The sequence below is a fragment of the Dryas octopetala genome, chromosome 5, assembly GCF_963921425.1.
Source record: "Dryas octopetala chromosome 5, drDryOcto1.1, whole genome shotgun sequence".
Classification (NCBI taxonomy): domain Eukaryota; kingdom Viridiplantae; phylum Streptophyta; class Magnoliopsida; order Rosales; family Rosaceae; genus Dryas; species Dryas octopetala.
Window position 1 is genome coordinate 19,346,761 of NC_141370.1, and position 18,812 is coordinate 19,365,572.

General features: G+C 34.9%; 2 protein-coding genes across 8 annotated transcripts; one reads left to right on the forward strand and one right to left on the reverse strand.

Moving 5' to 3' along the window:
* The first annotated feature begins 2,658 nt into the window (after positions 1-2,658).
* On the forward strand, positions 2,659-8,590 carry NAC075 (NAC domain containing protein 75). 7 transcript variants are annotated; one of them, XM_086243200.1, is made up of 8 exons: positions 2,659-2,793; positions 3,932-3,991; positions 4,158-4,427; positions 4,728-4,905; positions 5,193-5,812; positions 6,262-6,588; positions 7,033-7,143; positions 8,043-8,589. In XM_086243200.1, the coding sequence occupies exons 3-8, from the start codon at positions 4,293-4,295 to the stop codon at positions 8,130-8,132; spliced, it is 1,461 nt and encodes a 486-aa protein (XP_086099326.1). In that variant the 5' UTR covers positions 2,659-2,793; positions 3,932-3,991; positions 4,158-4,292; the 3' UTR covers positions 8,133-8,589. The 7 variants fall into 7 exon arrangements, with proteins under 7 accessions (XP_086099326.1, XP_086099321.1, XP_086099325.1 ...); XM_086243199.1 differs by lacking the exon at positions 2,659-2,793 and adding an exon at positions 3,585-3,644 and having other exon boundaries at positions 3,932-4,029; XM_086243195.1 differs by having other exon boundaries at positions 3,932-4,427.
* Positions 8,591-14,211: 5,621 nt separating this feature from the next.
* Positions 14,212-17,117, reverse strand: LOC147285354 (Phosphotyrosine protein phosphatases superfamily protein). Its single transcript, XM_086244307.1, has 6 exons — positions 16,530-17,117; positions 15,801-15,923; positions 15,327-15,420; positions 15,129-15,211; positions 14,916-15,005; positions 14,212-14,758 (listed from the first exon to the last, which is right to left on the reverse strand). Exons 1-6 carry the CDS (start codon positions 16,725-16,727, stop codon positions 14,486-14,488), a joined length of 861 nt encoding a protein of 286 aa, XP_086100433.1. The 5' UTR covers positions 16,728-17,117; the 3' UTR covers positions 14,212-14,485.
* Between the last annotated feature and the right edge of the window lie 1,695 nt (positions 17,118-18,812).

Consider the following 18,812-nt stretch of genomic DNA (forward strand, 5'->3'; position numbering starts at 1 on the left):
CAAGCTACTCTAATGACTAATTATTATCTATTAATTTTAGTTGTATAGAATTGCTAGTTTTACATTGATGTGAGCAAAACTGAGTCAGAGATATCTTGGTTGAGTGCCCCAGATTTCCATCCCTTTTTTTAGCAAATGTTAATGGGAAGTCAAAATGCAAATTAGTGAAGAAATGGAAGCAAAATATTAGATAGTAGATAAACCTAACATCAGCAGACAGCAACACTGCTCTGCTCTCCCACGCATTAGGAGTCGTACCCAACTCAAATGACATAACTTGCACGTCCGTACACTCTCTCATTCTTCTATAATATATTGAGCATATTAAGGCCAACATTCTCAATTTTCTCCCCCCTCCCTCTGAAACGGTGCGTTTTGGTTTTCTTTGTCTCGCATCTCCTATTTTCTGCCCAACATGGAAAAGGAAAAACAAAGAAAAAGAAAAGAAAAAAAAAAAAAAAAAAGATATTCCTGTCTTTGTCTTCTCTCGCTTTCCGCTGTGAGAAATGATTGTATGCGGAGGGGGTTTGCTATTTGTGTGGAACATCCTCCATTGGCAACCACTCATACGCATTCACCATCTTATTGACATTTGAGAAATATTTGTAAACATGCATGCACAAACACCATTATGATAAACTCATTCATGAATGTTTTTCCAATTCAAGTACGTTGTTTGCTTTCTACAACCATTATTTTCATGACACCGTAGTCTTCTCAACCGACCCCCTCCCTCCACCACATAAAAGCATTGTCCTTTTTGCATTTTGTTGCAAAATTTACAAATTATATATATATATATATATAAAATCGGAAGTCATTTGATTATAACAACTATTTTTATCAAAAATACTGATCGTCTATTTATTTGATTTCAATTAGATAACTAAATAATTTCCGATTTAGTTGATTTTTGTAATTATGATTTTTGAAGTATGACCTAAATAATTGATGGTTCGGATTATGAGATTAGTTATGTGGTGATCCCAAAAACATGATTAGCTTCGTATAACTTACTAACCAATTAGTTTTAGAGCACTCCTCTATACACCTCTATATATATGTTTGTTAAATTATTAGACTGTTTATATGAATTATACATTGAAACCATGATTCAGATTGACAAATTGAAAAGAAAATTTTTCATATATATAAATGTTAATCGTTCAAACTTTACATGTTAAAATGAATTATGATGAATTTGTGATATATTACAAAAGAATTTTCACTTGTAATCTAGGTTGTGTGTCACTGTGTCAGCATGCGGCATGCCTCCTGTGGCGAATTTGGAAGGAATGAATGGTCTGCATTTGAAAAGACGTGTGCTCAATTCCGGTATTTGTATGAAGCAATATTTTCGTTTGGTCTCGGACATTATGACGTTTTATCTAACGTCCTTGTTGTGTTGAATAGTAATGTTGAGCTAACTTTTTCTACTATGTATATATATATATTATATTAAATTAACCTAGCTAGCTAACTATTTCTCTACACCTTCAAAAAATGCACTACTGCTAATGAAACAGCACATGACCAATCATATGCATGTGTGTTTTTTTTTACATTGATTTGGAAAGTATTATCAACTATATATATAGTTAGATATACTTTAAGATGCAAATTGCAAATTGCAAGGTTATGCTCATTGTAGAATTATATTTCCTTGGGCTTAATGAATCTTAATAAAATTTTAACATGTACCAAGTATTATTCTAGCTACTTGTAAGCATATTCTCATACATGTGTTTACTTAAGTTCATAAAAAAAAAGTATTTTGCTTGTAAAGATGTGCCCAAATAATGCACTACCTTGAAAGTTCTCTTGGAATATTTCATATGCAATATAGAATTTGACCCTTATTTCTATTGTTGCTAATATTCCTTGGCGCATTTTTTCCCTGCAGATCAGAAAGGACACAACCATTTATAATTTCAAAGTAAATAAATATAAATTTTAGAGATGCACATAATGTGGGTTCTGCTGTTGATTAGTCAGAAATCAACTTATTGGATAATCCAATCCGGACAATCTGATTCCTTCATTCCCTTGGGACAAAAAGACAGAACTAATCCAAGGTTTTCTACGAGGTGAATGGTTTTGGATATCTGTACTTATTTATAACACTAAGATATATACTCCTTTACAACCCAGAAAAAAAGTAAATAAATAAAAGGTATATATATATCAGACAAATGAGCAATGATGCACATCTATCTGTTGTGTAAACAGCATGTTGGAGCTTCCATCATTTTATTTTTGACTGCTTATTGAATGAATGAATGTTATAAACGTGAAGGCTCACCATCATCTGCTATATGAAGACACTTTTGAGAGCAGAAGATATGCAAGGACCTAAGGCCCACATGAGAGTGGGTGGCCCACTGGGCCCTACTTCTTTTTCATCTAGGAATATATACTAGGAGGCTACATAATTTGTATGAGTGTGTAGTACTTAAAATATCTCCCCTAAATAGAAATAACACAAGCCGGAAAGAAGGGTAGATAATTAATATATACATATCATGTTAGAAATTTAAAAAAAAATGATTTCTTTTCGGATGAAGTAATTTATTAATTTGGTGTGCTTCTGCCCCAAGTTTCGTAGATTTTTCTTCTATTTAAATATGATTTTGCATAAGTTCTAATTACAAGGGGTGCTGGTGGTCCATCAAGTATTCTGCTCATTTGCCTTGCATATCAAGCAACCTTGTAGCTAATACCACCCTCTCTCTCTCTCTCTGCAACATTCATGGCAAAAGCATCATGATCTCAGCACTCCAGCTCAAAACCCATGTGAGCACCTATCATCTTTTTTATTTTTCTCTACCATATTTTTTTTTCACAATCTCTTTCTCTCACTGTCCCCAGAAAATTTTTGGCTTTATTATGCCTCTTAACTAAAATCTGTTATACAAAATTAAGAAAAACAAAAATATATTGCGGGACTGTAAATTGCTGATGTCGTCTTTATCACTCAAAGCCTACTGCCACGTATGAGTTCAAGCATTTATATGTCTGGTTTTTTTTGGGAGAGGAGGTCTTAAGAATTTAAATATCAACTTTATTGATATCCACCTTTTACCATGAAAATACCAACCACTGTTTTATAGATAAAAAAAAATTATATATATAGTATAATATTATTGTTGTATAAATCAATTTTTGCAATATTAATACATAAATAAATATGTATACAATAGTATGGCAAAGATGAGATGGGGGTTCCTCTGCTTTTGTATTTGTGGTTTAGTAACAGCTGTGAAGGCCGTTTCTTGCCTTTTGCTTTTGTAGTCAAGGCTCAAACAAAGGTGTGGGAGAGAGAGAGAGAGAGAGAGAGAGAGAGAGAGAGAGATGAGCAGCTAGCTTTACAAAAACCAACTTGGGTTTTTCTCTTTCTATCCTCTTCAAACTTGTATGTTGGTGTCTGTGTGTGTGTTTCTTTCTCTCACCTAAACCGCCTAGCTAGCTAGCTACATGCTCTTCTTAAATTGGCAAAGCCTTAAAGGTGGAGGTATGTAGTATAGGTTTTGGGCAACTTTTCCCTTTTTTTCTCACTGCCCCCCTTCAGTTAAAGTGGCTAGAGAGAGAGAGAGAGAGAGAGAAAGAGAGAGAGGGATTTCTGGTGTTTTCCATGGTTAAAGCAGGTTTTATAGCTCAACTCTCACTGTGACAGTTTCCTCTTTCTAGCTCTCTCCCACCTTAGCTTCTTCTTCTTCTCCATCTTCTCTCCTTTCTAAATATTTTTCCTCAACAAAATATCTATATTTCCTGTCTTGGGCGCATATTTCTCATTTGGGTTTTGCAAAATTTCTTATTAATTACATATATAGATATTGAATTTGGGATTTGCAAAATATTTATATATATATATATTTCAGTCTAAAGGTTTTGTTTTGATCATATGTATTTTGCTTTTTTCTTACTTCATTAGCTTGATGAAGCTGCTCTTCTATGTGCTTGATATTACTCCTCATCAGAACCAAAAGCAAAGGTTGTACAGCTTGTTCATATTTTGATCACCATCATCAAGTCCGTCAACTTATCCATCAATTTCTTTATTCTTTTGATCCCTTTCCCTTTTTTCTTAAGACCCTTTGTGCACAGAGTTGATCAGTAGATCTCTCAATCGTAGTTTGATATATATGATTCCTGTATAGAGAGCAAGCAGCTGGGATATGAGTAGTAGTGGATTCTTTTACAAGGGTGGTGATAATTTCATAGAAGATTATGATCAACTGAGTTTGAGAAAAAGAAGATAGCATCTCATCCATCGAAAGAGATCGAAATAAGCAATGAATAAGAGTAGTAATTTGGGGTCCTCCAATATTATCAGAAGCTCTGATCTCATTGATGCCAAGCTTGAAGAGCATCAGATGTGTGGATCCAAACAGTGCCCCGGTTGTGGACACAAACTTGAATCAAAGCCGGTACGTACGGATAATTATTAATTATCAATACTAATATTCTTGCCTATTAAAAGGATTTGGCATATATGATCAAGATTTATGCTTCTTGTATATTAATATTTGACATATATATATATATAGTAATTAATATTTTCAATCTGAGAAGTAGATTTTGATATTAATATAAAAAAGGGTGGTTCATCTTTTTCTTTTACTTTAACTACTAATTTCTTTCTTCTCTTTTTTGAATTTGATTGCTTTCATTTTTATTTACTTGAAAATAAATGAATTAGTTGATTAAATGGAATTGAATTAATGCAGGACTGGTTAGGTCTACCAGCAGGAGTGAAATTTGATCCAACAGACCAAGAACTGATTGAACACCTTGAAGCAAAGGTAGAAGCCAAAGACACCAAGTCTCACCCCCTGATAGATGAGTTCATCCCTACCATTGAAGGAGAAGATGGGATTTGTTACACCCATCCTGAAAAACTTCCAGGTATGGTCAATATCAACAATTTGAATTATTCAATACCCTCTCTCTCTCTCTCTCTCTCTCTCTCTCTCTCTCTCTCTCTCTCTCTCTCTCTCTCTCTCTCTCTCTCTCTCTCCAATTTTATGAATTAATTACAAGTTTTGTTACTTACACTATGCTGCTTCCGTTGGTTGTGACTTTGAGAATATCTCAAATATTATGCCACATGATGAGTGCACTTTGTCATACCTAAGTAGTCAACCTAACTTTGATTTTGGCTTTAATGCTTTAATTCACATTTCTTCCAATAGGAGTCACAAGAGATGGGTTGAGCAGGCACTTCTTCCACAGACCCTCCAAAGCCTACACAACTGGAACACGAAAGAGGAGAAAAATCCAAACCGAATGTGACTTGCAAGGTGGAGAAACAAGGTGGCACAAGACCGGCAAGACCAGACCAGTTATGGTGAATGGCAAGCAAAAAGGGTGCAAGAAAATCCTAGTCCTCTACACCAACTTTGGCAAGAACCGAAAACCCGAAAAGACGAACTGGGTGATGCACCAGTACCATCTGGGTCAGCATGAGGAAGAGAAAGAGGGAGAGCTGGTGGTGTCGAAGATATTCTATCAGACGCAGCCACGACAATGCAACTGGTCTGATAGAAGCACTGCAAGCACAACTGGGGAAGGAAGCAGTGAGGTTCATGCTAATAGCAGCAGAAGAGATAGTGGGAGTGGGAGTTGCTCATCTTCTAAGGAAATAATGCCAAGTATGAGTGCTCATAGAGTAGATCATGATCAGCTGTCTGCAGTCGCTGGGGTTAATGCTGCAGCCGCAGCTCCAATATCAACTTACAGTGCCATGGACATTCATCATCAGTTGAAGTCAGACCACTTCAGCTTTGCCCCATTCAGGAAAAGCTTTGATGAGGTACAAATTATTCTTTAATTTCATCATCGTATATTCATGCATTAATTAAGAGCTTCCATGCAACTTATAATTAAATCAAACAATGTTCAATTACAAATTTACAACAGGCAATAATTTTTTTGGTTAATCTTTTTTCCAACAATTAATTAATTAAATAAAAACTCAAATGGAAGAAATTAACACAAATGGTTTAATTCAACCTAGCTTGCTTGCATTTGGGGCATGACAAATATCATGGACCTCTGGATTATCGTTTTCAGCAGACTAGAAGTCTAAAACTAGTGTACCCACCAAAAGGGTATAGCAATATTAGATAGAAATCACTATTCAAGCTGCTAGGCCGGGGGCAAAAAAAGAAGAACATATATAGAAATTAAAATAAAGTGGAAAATAGACTTGGTAGCGAATTTGTTCATACATTCATGGGGGTGTCCATTAATTTGGTGCAGGTGGGGATAGGAGGAGAGGCTTCAACAGCAAGGGAAGCCCAGGCATCTGGCACGTGCGAAGATATACACCAAAGACCACAGCATCATCATGTGGCCCATGATCAACATCAACCCCATCATCAGCATCATCAACAACAGCAACACCATCACCATGCACAGCCACATCACCATCATCAACAGCAAATGGCAACCACAGCATTCCACATCAGCCGGCCTACACATCCCATCTCCACCATCATCTCTCCTCCTCTCCATCACACCTCCATCATTCTTGATCAGGACTCCTACCATGTCTCCCGAATAATGCTCCAAAATGAAAATTTCCAGGTATATAAATCGACCCAACCCCATGTCAACGCGTCACCCTAGTAATAATTTGGTCACCTTAATTCAATTGCAACCAAGATATACATATAATTGTATAGTACTAGGTGTATTTTTTGCGGCCAAACTTTTATTTAAAAAAATTGCTCTTCAACAAAAAAAAAAAAAGTTGCAGTTAATTAATTATCACATATCTAAAAGGTGCAAGTTTAATTTGTAGGTGATGAGTTGAATTCAACAAAAATCCTCATTGGGTCTAATATATATATATCCATGTTGTACATGTGGCAAACTCATATCTCTAGTGTTGCTTTTAATGTATGCTATATTGCAAACATGAAACTGTCTTTTCACTTTTTAATCCTTGAAGACAATATCATTAAGATGGGTATTTAGTTAATTATTTTTTGGTGGTTTGTCTTTTGAATAATGCATATATAAAAACAGCAGCAGCAACAGCAACAACACCAGCAGCAACAGCATCATAAACTGGGAGCGAGGTCTGCATCTGGTTTGGAAGAACTCATTATGGGATGCACTTCGAGTAATGTCAAAGAAGTGAGTATATATCAACTTTTTGACCCAAAATTTCATGAGCTTTGTTTGTCATAATACCAACTAATTACAAGATAAGAAAGAAAAAGTAAGCAGGGATATATTAGAAAGGACCAAAAGCAAGAAAATCAATGTCTTTATTACTATTAATTTAAATTAAAGATAGAAGCCAAAGCCCTTTTTTGCCTTTTCTCTTTATCTTTTTTTGTGTTTTCATTTATATGCAGTTAATTTGGTGGTTTTATAATCCTCCCCGAAAAGAAAAAAGGAACTAGACACTTAGCATATCTTAGACTCGTAGCTATAGGCAATAGAATATAATCTTTCTTTGTTACCTTACTGTAAAGTAGTCATTATATTGAATAATTTCAAATCAAAATTGGAAGAACAAAGCTACTATGCATGTTAACTTTATTACCATTTTCATCGTTTCTTAAATGAGATAGATGGTACGTATATCTATATATATTCTTTGTGTTAATATAAATAATTGATAAAGTGAAATTTATTGACATGTATAATTTGTTGAGAGAAATCTCACGTTGAAGATGTAATGGGTTTGCTAGTAGCTTATAAGGGTTTGAAGTATTTCTTTATTACTAATTAATTTTGGAATGTCTAGATTTCTTCATGGTAGATTCAAGTCCACAACTTTAACATATTAAATATTTAGTAAAAAAATTACCATAGCAATGTATCTTACATACTAAAACGAAGAGTTTTCAATTAAACTCAAATAGAAACTCTCTTTTTTCGCTTTTAGAAAACTAAGGTCACAAATTGCAGCTTGCAATTTTGTTGCTTTTTTGAGCATATATCAAACTTTATAGGAACCCTATTAATCTTAATACTAATCCTAATCCTAATGGTGGCACGCTTGCTTGCAATTAACTTTGTTGCAGGAGTCATCCATGACAAACCCTCAAGAGGCAGAGTGGATGAAGTACTCTTCCTTCTGGCCTGACCCTGACAACCCAGATCATCATGGGTAGTAGAGCAAAGACATATCAATACATCACAATAAAAACAAACCCTCACACAGACAACATCATCATCAATCATTAGTATTTTGACGCCATGCACCCCTCAAGTTCCTTTCAAGGTGAGGAGGCCAAGGAAACCATCCATGGTTGGTTTGCTCTTTTTTCTTGGCTAGTTCTCAACTGAATGTACTAACTGAGCAACAGTCCATGTTGGAAAGAAAGAGAGAAAGAAACAAAAGGGGAAAAGAAAAAGAAAAGGCTGCTCTCTATTCTGACAAAATAGAAGGAGAACCAAAGACCCAAAGCAAGTCTGCATGAAAATCATCACCATTATCATTACACAATATCATCTTTATGGCTATTCTTAATTATTATTTTATTGTTTCAAAATGTTTGTATAATTTTTCTCTTTCCTTTTCTTTATATATAGAGAATTAAAATACCAAAGAGTTTGCGCAAATTAATGCAACATATACTTTGTTAATTGTACGTGCTTTGCTTAGTACTTTGTCTTTGTTAGTTAGTAAACAATGAATAGGGGCTTCATATGGTTCCCTTTATAGAAAATAAAAATGTGTTAATTAATTAACACATTAGTGCTTTACTTTTTTCCGCTTCTTTCAATATATATATATATATATATTTAATATGGGAAAAATCAGAGAATTGGATTCTCTCCATGCATATATGCTAGCTGTCACCACTCCATGCATACAATGCAAGTATACGTTTTACTTGGATTTACTCATTGCTCAATATTGATTGATGCTCTATCTAGGCAAATGGTTTACTGTACTTTACACCATGTGTATGGATAAGTACGTACGTCCTTAAAGCAGATTTAACTTTCTTCTTTCTTTTTTCATTTTTCCATTTTTATTCTGCTTTCTTTTTCATTCCATTGGATCGTAATCAGAAAATCAGAATGAAATGCGTAATATATTGTCTCGTATATTTTTATACGAGGGCATTGTAACCATGCATACATACATATATATGCTGCGAATACATATTGAAATAGTACTGTTTGTGTGTGTGTATTAATACTGATTTGCCAGTAAAGATCGAATTGAATTCTGATGTTCATGTCTTCAAAATGATCAACAAATGGGAAGAACTTTCTGGCTCGTATTACAAGGGTCTTCAGTGCTTGCATTCCTCTTGATGTACGTTTTCCTATTATGGAAAGGAAGTTTGCTTTCTTTTGTTGAGAGACAAACTTTACTCTGTTGGTTTCCCACCAAGTGGCTGCCCTATACTTAAACTCGCGAAATTAGGATTTAGTGGAATTGTTTTGAGGTAATTGTCCCTCCATTAATGAAATATCTCCACACGCATAAGTCGAAGTTAATTACTTAATTCTTAATATATATTAGTCCTCTTTACGAAAAACTTGATATATATCATGGTTGATAATTTGTGGAAGTGCGCATGGTTTTTATGCTCTTAAAGGTTGTTTAGTGGTGCCTATATATGGAAGTAGCTAGCCACTTAAAAGGAAGTGAAAGTGGGCTACCTAATTCAGCTAAATTTTCTTATTAATTGGAAATATGCATGGAATCTTAGTATAATAATAACACAGTTCACATTTTTAATTAGTCACTGTGTCCCTTCTTTAATTTGTAACTTGAGGGCTGTCTTTATTGCTTTATTCTATTCCAGATTCGAGCTTTTCCAGCAGTATTAATTATAGTCTAGAGGGAGAGGGAGAGGGAGAGGAAGAGATCAGAGAGAGAGAGAGAGTAACGTGCATGGTGTCTTTATTATTTTCATGGCCGGGACGTGCATGAAATAAAGGTAAAAACAGCATGGATCGGAGGATTGGAGGGGTAGGCTGCAGCTTCATCGTAGTTTCTGAAGGGAATACAGAGGGAACCAAGAATCATGAAAGGACAAGAATAAACTTTAAGCTAGCTAGATATATATAAAGTTAATTTCAAAATGACCAACATCTCCCGCATCCCTCCTCAAAATTATCCTATATATATAATATGTAGTTTTTGTCACACTAATTAAGTTGTATTATGCCATATATTGTTCTCTGATACATATTTTTATTTCAGAAGTTCAAATTAATATGCAGGACAGGATATATATATATATATATATATCTCTTTCTTTTATATATATATACCATCGAATTTCATCCCAATCAGCTAGCCATATATATATATATAAATTTATAATTAAAAAACAAAAAGAGGAAGATCTTATATATGAGAGAGAGAGAGAGAGGGTAAGGGGGTGGAAATAGGAGTACGTGGGGACTGTGGGAAGGATCGAGGAAGTGTCTCTTTCCACATGCAAATATATATTATGCAATAGAAAATATATTATTAAAATAAATTAAGGAATGACATGTCTTGTTCAGCTTCAACCTAAAAAGGTGATATTCAATTCTTTCGCTTTATGGAAGATTTGGATGCCTTTAGTTTCAGACTTCAGAGAGGGAAAGAGTATACATATCATATATGTATATTGGATTGGAGTAGTACTAGTAGATATAACAAGTTAGGATATATATATATTTGGTTTGCAGATTTGGTCCCATAAAGAAGTTGCAGAAAGAATTGTGGTAGTGCAAGGACGAATATCACAACATGACCAAACCTCACCTTTTTTGGATTCTTTCACAACCCATTACCCATGTACCCAAACCCACCACCTACATGCTAGCTTTCACCTAATTCCACTTTTCAAATTTCATATAAATTACAACCAAACCATACATGCACTACTAGTAGTCCTCCTCTAGCTACCTAATTGCATGGTCCACTCCTCTGTACAAGGACATAAGAATATAAGCATGCAGCAGACAAACCCATCTCATCCTGAGAAGTCGGTTCTAGTTTGGAGGGTTTGGTGAGCATATCGTGCATGCGTAAAGATTTAAGCAACCTACTTTTATCATGAGATTTAGTGATAAAATAGTAGAAATATATATATTTTTTTTATCATAATTATAATATAAGAATAAGATATACATGAAATATTTTGTGTGCACAAAATATGTACAAAAAGAGATCGATCGAGTTACAAATTGATGTGATAGTAGGATCAACAGTACATACATATATATATATAGTTTGTTTGTTTATAAAAAGGTTATGCGATAATTAATGTTATCAAATATGATATACGACATAGCAAACACAAGACTTTTGTACCAAGATGGTAGCTACACAAGCTGGCCCCATATATATGCCAACTAAAGTTGGCAAAGGAGCTTTTCTTGAAAAGCCAATAGTCCATTAGGCCCAGCCAATACCACGTCAGCTTAAGCCATCATGAATATGGTTTTTATAAATTTCTTCCTTATATAAACATGTAGGACTAATCGGGCAAATGGATTCCCATTGGGCAATTAAAATATATGCAGAATTATAGATGTTGAAAACAATGTTCTAAATTAATAATATTATCACCCGAAGATAGGGTTGGATAGAATGAGAAAGTACACTACAAACTACCACACAACACGACTCAACGAGTTAATTTCTACAATTTTTAACGATTTGGAAACATCAATAGGAACTCAACCCATGCACACATGAATAGTATGAAGATGCATAGTCACAGTGGAAAAAAGTTTGAGACCATATGCATTCTCATTATTAAACCAACTAGAGAAGAGAAAATAAGAGATGCCTTAATAAGTATTATTTCTTTTCCATGCTTTTGATTTTTTTGAGTCTTTTCCAATTTTCAGTTTCGATTTTTCCTCGGTTTGACGGTTGCATTCGGTGGGATGTAGATGAAGGGATAGGACTAGAATTTTAGTATTTTAAATGAAGGGATTGGATTCGGTAACATGGACCAAGCTTGTATAAAGGGATATAAACAAGTTTATGGCTAATTGAAGAGGGAAAATGGAAGTTGATTATCCATTCCATTTCAAAATTTCATTCCAATATTTAAACATGGGATTCTAAATTGAGAAGGCCTTAAATCCCTAACAAAATTTTGAAAAGAGAATGGAATTCATTCCTTTCTCTTTTCAAAATCCTATAAGTTATAAATATTCCTTTTGACGAGTACTCCATAATCGTCATATATATTGATTAATATAAGCTCATCACTCATCATCATCATCATTCTTGCATTTGAAAGAAGAAGAAGAAGAAAACAAAAAGGAAAGGAATTGATCTCGAAACCCTATAAATTAAATCAAGAATTCTTCTTCTCTTACGGGTTCTTCTTGAGCCCTTAAACTAATTAAGTTGTTATTTGGGCTTGGCTTACTAGTGTTATATGGACTTGGGTAGTGCTATTGGGCCATGAAAAATAGGCCGGGAATTTTACCCATGGTGGATAACAATATAATGCACAAAGAAATTTGTAAATCCGTGGGAAATGCTTTTTTTTTTTGGTAAAAAAAACAAAAAACAAAGTCTCTTCTGGGTATGTCCGTATGTGTTTGTTTGAACTGCTGGGGAGAGAGAGAGAGAGGAGTCTTGCTTCCACGTTAGGTCTCTCTCAATAACCTTCATATGAACTACAATAAAGTTCATATGAAAGAGTAACACTGAGTTTCATATAAAGCACACAGAAACTCAATCAGTGTCGACCATGTCAGCCTGCAGATGATCGAAAGATTGATCAAGTGTCCATCTGTCCATGTGAAGGAGAAATATCAACTACAATAAAGTTAAAACATATTTTCATTCAATTTTTAACTGCAAGTCTGCGACCAAGCAGTTACGTAGCTACCCCCACCTTTCTCCCTCCTACGATTAGAGCTCCCTGCAAGTCACCGCCACCACCGGTGGTTGTTTTGTTTCTTTGGCCTTCTTCTCTTCTTGGCCTCTTTAATTGGTGCCTTTGGTACGTTCTTCTTTTTCTGTCACCATGATCACCACCTGCATGTCCACCACCACCTAAACCGAAGACGACGATGTCAGTTGCATATCAACCATTTTGGGATGGGTGGGATCGGAAAGAAATAGGTAAGTGAATATGCCAATGTCCCTTCATTTTACACACTAGGAATATATATCTATGCGTCTTTAATGTTTATGCATGCTTACAGGTTTTAATTATTGGGTATTGAGTGGATTTGTTGGAAGTATTCATAGGAGAAGGGAATAATGACACCAATATTGCCAGTCTTAATTCTAATGTATTTGTTTTCTAAAACATCCACCGACTTTTCAGCCTGCTTTTACAAGTTAAATATGGAAAATTCTACAATATATGAGCAGTTTGACGGCTTCACATTTCTCCTTATAGATTATAGTGAGTTTTCTCTAAATATTTTTATAAAGTTGAAATTATATTAGAAAGAAGCAGTTTAATTAGAATTCTGATTAGTTATATATTTCTCTCTGCATAATGTGCGTTTTTACTTAATTAAGGACATAAAAAATTTTATGATTTTTAAGTTATTTATGACAAAGTTCAACATTTAGGGTATAGAGTTTTATATTTTAGGATATATATATAATTATTATTCAAGGTTATATTTTATTTTCGAGAGTTAAAATCTAAAATTTAACCGAGAAATGAGAGCTCAAATTCATGAGAGTTAAAACCATGGAATGAGTCTCAATTGACTATCAGCACATCAGCAGCAGTAGCTAAATACACAGCGATCAAAGGATTCAAAGCTTGTGCTTGAGCTGTGTTCATAGCTAATCATGTCAAGAACTTATGGTCCCAATTGAAAATTTATACTCCAAGAAACGTAGCCTATAATTCAGCTTCTAAGCTCCTCTCTTCAATTCCTGTTTATTTTGTGGCAATTAAGGACATGATTGGCCAGGTGATAATGCCAAGGATGAAGAGGATGCATGAAAGATGGTCCATGAAATTAATAGCTTATTATTGTATTAAACCCCGAAAAAACAAAAGTCCAGTATTGTATTGGCTAAAAGATGCTACCAGCCTGATAGATAAAACCTACAAAAAGTTATTGTATGGAAATGGTCACCATCAGAAAGATGGCTACAATACTTCTAATCTTATTTCACTGTCCATAAAAAACTTTCGCATAAAATAATACCCAGTTCTAAAAAACATTAACTCATATTATCCATGACTATAAAGATCAACTATCCAAATGATGTTGTTAGGTTTGTGTTAGGTGTCATTTGATTTTAAGTACTGTAATGTTAATGAGAAGTTTAGAATAGAAGAGAAGAAAGAATTGTATTTACAAGAAACACACATGCTTAACACATTGCTATTCTACAACTTATATTGATATATTTTTTTTTTTTTCAAAAGTTTGCAGTGGCCCCTCTTAGTCCCTTATGTTCCGCCCCTGCTACCAAGCACATTTGAACCTCATAAAACTTTATTTATTTCCATCCTGCTCTTCTGTACAAGCAAACTCATGCAACATACGTGAGATGTGGGACAGCTCAGCAAGCGCGTGGCTCCGGCACAGGCAGCCGCCTTGTGACTGGTCCGCAACTACCAGAAACTTTCAAGGATGCAAAAAGGCAGGATAGTCTTGCTATCATGGGGCTGGCTTTCACCATTTTGGGAACAATTGCCAACTGCTTACGAGCATTATCATCATAAGTGCCATGATACCCTTCGAGATCAGCTTTTGTAATTAGAACTACATCTCCGGCTCCTGAAGGAGAGTATGCAGTGGTAGCTGGCCTACATCTGCTGTATTCTTGAACAGCCTGCTTATTTTCAAAGTGCACAAGCAGCAGAAAAAAATGTTGAACAAGGTTGTATGAAAATGGGAATTAATGAACATTGAAAATGTTCAAAGATTCAAAATGGAAGAAGATTGCAGATTATAACAAAATGCAAAATTTTAGAAGCTATAAAACATACCTTCCACTGTGTGGGGGCTAGTAGCACACGAGGCCTTCTAGACCGCACATAGTCCAGGGCAGCAGATGGTGTCATGTTCTTGTATTTCACCTGCAGAAAGTAAATCAACTCAATCCTCTGATGTCCAGATGGTAGAAAAGGGTTGGGGATCAATAACTCTTCTGCTAATCCAACTGGCAAAATTTTGAAATCAGTAGATGGTTAGTTGGTTACCAAATAACAAAGCACAATGGTTGTGCTCCTTCCCCGACCTGCTTTACAGTGTACATATGTAGTTCTACCACAAGTTGCATTCACTGTATCCACAAAAAAAGAGAGAAAAAACAAAAGTTACACAATTGAAATTACATTCAACAAACGTGGGTAAAAGATTACAAACTAGCATAACTGAAGTTGAATAAGATCACTGACTGTGAATGAATTCCACAGCTCTGCTGATATCTTCAAATGAAGGAGCAAAGAGATAATCTCGTGTGGGAATTACTAGATGGTCAATTCCATGGACCTGAAATCCATCAAACATCTGAATATAATGAGTAAAAATCTAAAGAGGGATACATTTCAAAATTTTAAAATCAGTTCAACCTTCTTATTTGGTCAATAAAGCAAACTTCAGAAAAGAATAGAAAGAATCATTTTAGTTTTTAAGCATAATCTATGGGTTCTTTTTCTCATACATAAAGCAGAAAAAGGTAAATTCTATCTCCCCCACTTTCTTAAAGATTTTTAAAACATATTTTTTCAGAGTAAACTAAAACCCTCGAATAATAGATTTAGTTACTCATATTATCCAAACACAGAAGGCAAAGATAAAGACAAATCTAACATGCTAGCAGCAACTGACAAGTGACAACCAAATAAGCATATGGAGCAGAGAAGACTCACACGATACAAGGACGTCGGAACCAAAGTTTCATATGGTTCGTTGAGAGTGATAACGCCACCAACACCCAGTCGCTTCAATCGGGGAACATCCTTGGGGAATGGAACCGCGCCCAGCAGAACAAACTGAAAGAACAATACCACTTATCCATTAAACATAATAAAATGAGCAAAGATATATTATCAACTCAAGACAAATCCAGAACCTACTCAAGACGCATTCAATTACAATATAGGGCCAGAACATATATATATATACCTTTGTATATATATTTGGCCATTCCAATAATGATATAAATTAGAGATTTAATAGGAAGTGTTCAATCAAAATATGCAATAGCAATATGCGACTATCTAATTTTCTAGAGTCCAGAAAAGCATGAAAACATAAAAATCCAAAATTCTTATTATTTCTTGCTTGTACGTTTGGTTGCTAAGAAATTGAGATAACTGATTGAAACAATAAATACACCTGAACCAATAAGAAAAAAAATCCATATACTAAACCCTATATCTTCCTACAAACCAATTAAGTAGGGATCTTAAAAATCAGATTATCCAGCAACCAAACAGAGAATAATAGCCTATTAGCCCTAACCCTCTATTCATGCCAAGAAAAATTGTTCTTTCTGAAAGAAAAAAAAAAATCAAATAAACCCATAACACACCAAAAAAATTTCCCAATCCTGAAAAAAAAAAATTAAAATTAAAAATGATTAAAAGAGAGAAAACCTGGTCAACTTCATCCCACCATCTGAACTCAGCTTCCATCTTGTTCCGAACCACATTATATAAAAGGGTCGGGTAGAATAGGATCCGAGCCCCGGCTCCGACTATAGCTCTCTTGGCGTCGTCAACCCTCACAACCTGCCTCCCGTGAGCGGCGTCGTTCCGATCACACTCCGTGTCGTCCAATTCCTCGATCTTCATCTCACGCACACACGCACCGAAAAAATAAAAAAAATAAAAACCCTGACACCAAATCCAATTTTAAACCCCAATAAAAAAAAAAACACACAACAAAACAAACCAAATCCCCAACCCTAATTTCACAAACTGCGATAAAAAGACCGACAAATTAAAATAGAATTATATACTTGGGGAACCAGGGAGTGGAATTCAAATTAATCACAAAATTGGGACCGATCTGAAAGGGGATTGAAGAGTTTTGAGGTTGGATATTAGGGAAATTATGGAAATCGGGGGTGGGTTTCCAAATTTGGGGACTGAGAGAGAGTGTGTGTACTGTAACTTAGATGCCAAGGAATTGTACGTAGAATGCGAATAATTTTACAAGTAACTGAATCAATCGTAATTGTAATAGTCAATGTAGGAAAGGAAGGCGATGTTTATATATGGCCCTTGAAGTTCGGGTTTATTACGTAATGCCCAAGAGGATGTGTCTCACGGTGACTGGTGGATCCTAAATTCCTAGTTGTGAGTCAAAGGTCTGAAAGTAGTTACTTGAAGGAAAAGAGAGGTTTAAGGTCCCTTTGCCCTTTGGTAGTAATTAGATTAGTAAACGTAAAAGTAAAAGCCTAATTCCAAAGCTAATATACAGCATCACCAAGAAAATTATTAAGGAATATTCTTAAAATGTGTTTCATTTTTAGCCTAGAAAATAAATTAGAAAAGGACAGATAGAGAAAGAGAAAGAGATAAGTATGCTAGCTTGTTATACTATTCTTGTTGGCATCTATTCAAATTAGTGGGATTGCTATTAGATTTTAAATTGCGACTTTTCTTGGGTACTAAAATTAGATTGATGGGTGAAAAATGATAGCTTTGGTAGATATTTCTTTTTACACTCACATCAGGAACTCAGTTTAAGAGATAAAAATACACAGAGAGCTTTTATTTTCACATGATTTTAGAAATGAAAACAAGGAGAATATGCACTTCCAAAGTAGGCAGCATAGCAAAACTGTATAGAGGAAGCTTCAAACATGCATGAAGGGTAGCTGAGTAGAGTTTGATGTGTTGTGATACCTGAGCAGTGGGCCCATTCCTCAAATGACCAAACAGTTTGTCTCAGAGGTATTGGATACTGGATATGATAGTTTGGAATGAGAGTTGTTATTTGCACACTTTTATTTTTTTGCGCACACTTTTTTCTTACACATCTTTTATCATCTTTCCAAATGTAAAATTTATCTTTTAACACACCTCTTTCATTACTAAAATATCATCAATCTCATTAATCTTACTAAATTTATCTTATACACATCACTCAATCTATCCAAACAATACACACCCACTCAACCTTTTCAGACAATATACACCCTCATCCCCAACCTCACGCCTACCCGATCTTAGCCAAGAACACACCCCTGTATACCAACATCATCATTGGAGCCGTCACCACCGCCGTCAACTCATTGTTGAAGTCGTCGTCAACTCACTACTGTCAATCTGCCGTTGGTGGTCTCACCACCTTACTACAACATAATAGCTATTGTTGTCAACCCATAGTTATGCCTTAAGCTAAATTATTTTGATTCATATACAAATCTATGTTTTTTTTTATCAAATTTAAATTTGTTAGTCCATCTCAAAACCTATTTTTTTCTATTTGAGATAATTTGGAGTGCGGTTTTTATGGGTTTCAAGATTGAAATTTCGAGTTTTGGTTATAGGGTTTCGCAGGTCATTCGGCACTGGTTTATCAAACATTTCGGTTTCATTCGGTAATAAGCTGTCGAACCTTCCAATTTTGTTCGACATTTTACTACCGAACGAAACTGAAAAGTTCGATGACTTATTACCGAACGAAACCAAAATGTTCAGTAGACCAGTGTCGAACGATCTACGAATTCAAAAATTAATAATTATAAAATTCACTCTTGCACTCTAAAAAACCTCATTCAAAATCATCGCAAACAGACGAAAAATGTATTTGGATTGATTAACCAATTAAAATTAGATAAGAAAGCATTATATTTACATTCAACTTCCAATGGCTAAGGTGGAGAGATGATGCATGGCGGCGATGAAGGCGAGTTGACGGCGGGAGGT

What these genes read in the sequence shown, in the direction of transcription:
- NAC075 (XM_086243195.1), top strand. Translation starts at nt 4,293, where the DNA reads ATGAATAAGAGTAGTAATTTGGGGTCCTCCAATATTATCAGAAGCTCT. An exon ending in ACAAACTTGAATCAAAGCCG is followed by an intron (nt 4,428 to 4,727) that starts GTACGTACGGAT and finishes GAATTAATGCAG; the next exon opens with GACTGGTTAGGTCTACCAGC. An exon ending in TCCAAAATGAAAATTTCCAG is followed by an intron (nt 6,589 to 7,032) that starts GTATATAAATCG and finishes ATATAAAAACAG; the next exon opens with CAGCAGCAACAGCAACAACA.
- LOC147285354 (XM_086244307.1), bottom strand. Translation starts at nt 16,727, where the DNA reads ATGAAGATCGAGGAATTGGACGACACGGAGTGTGATCGGAACGACGCC. An exon ending in CCATTGTGCTTTGTTATTTG is followed by an intron (nt 15,006 to 15,128) that starts GTAACCAACTAA and finishes TACTTTCTGCAG; the next exon opens with GTGAAATACAAGAACATGAC. An exon ending in TAGCCCCCACACAGTGGAAG is followed by an intron (nt 14,759 to 14,915) that starts GTATGTTTTATA and finishes GAAAATAAGCAG; the next exon opens with GCTGTTCAAGAATACAGCAG.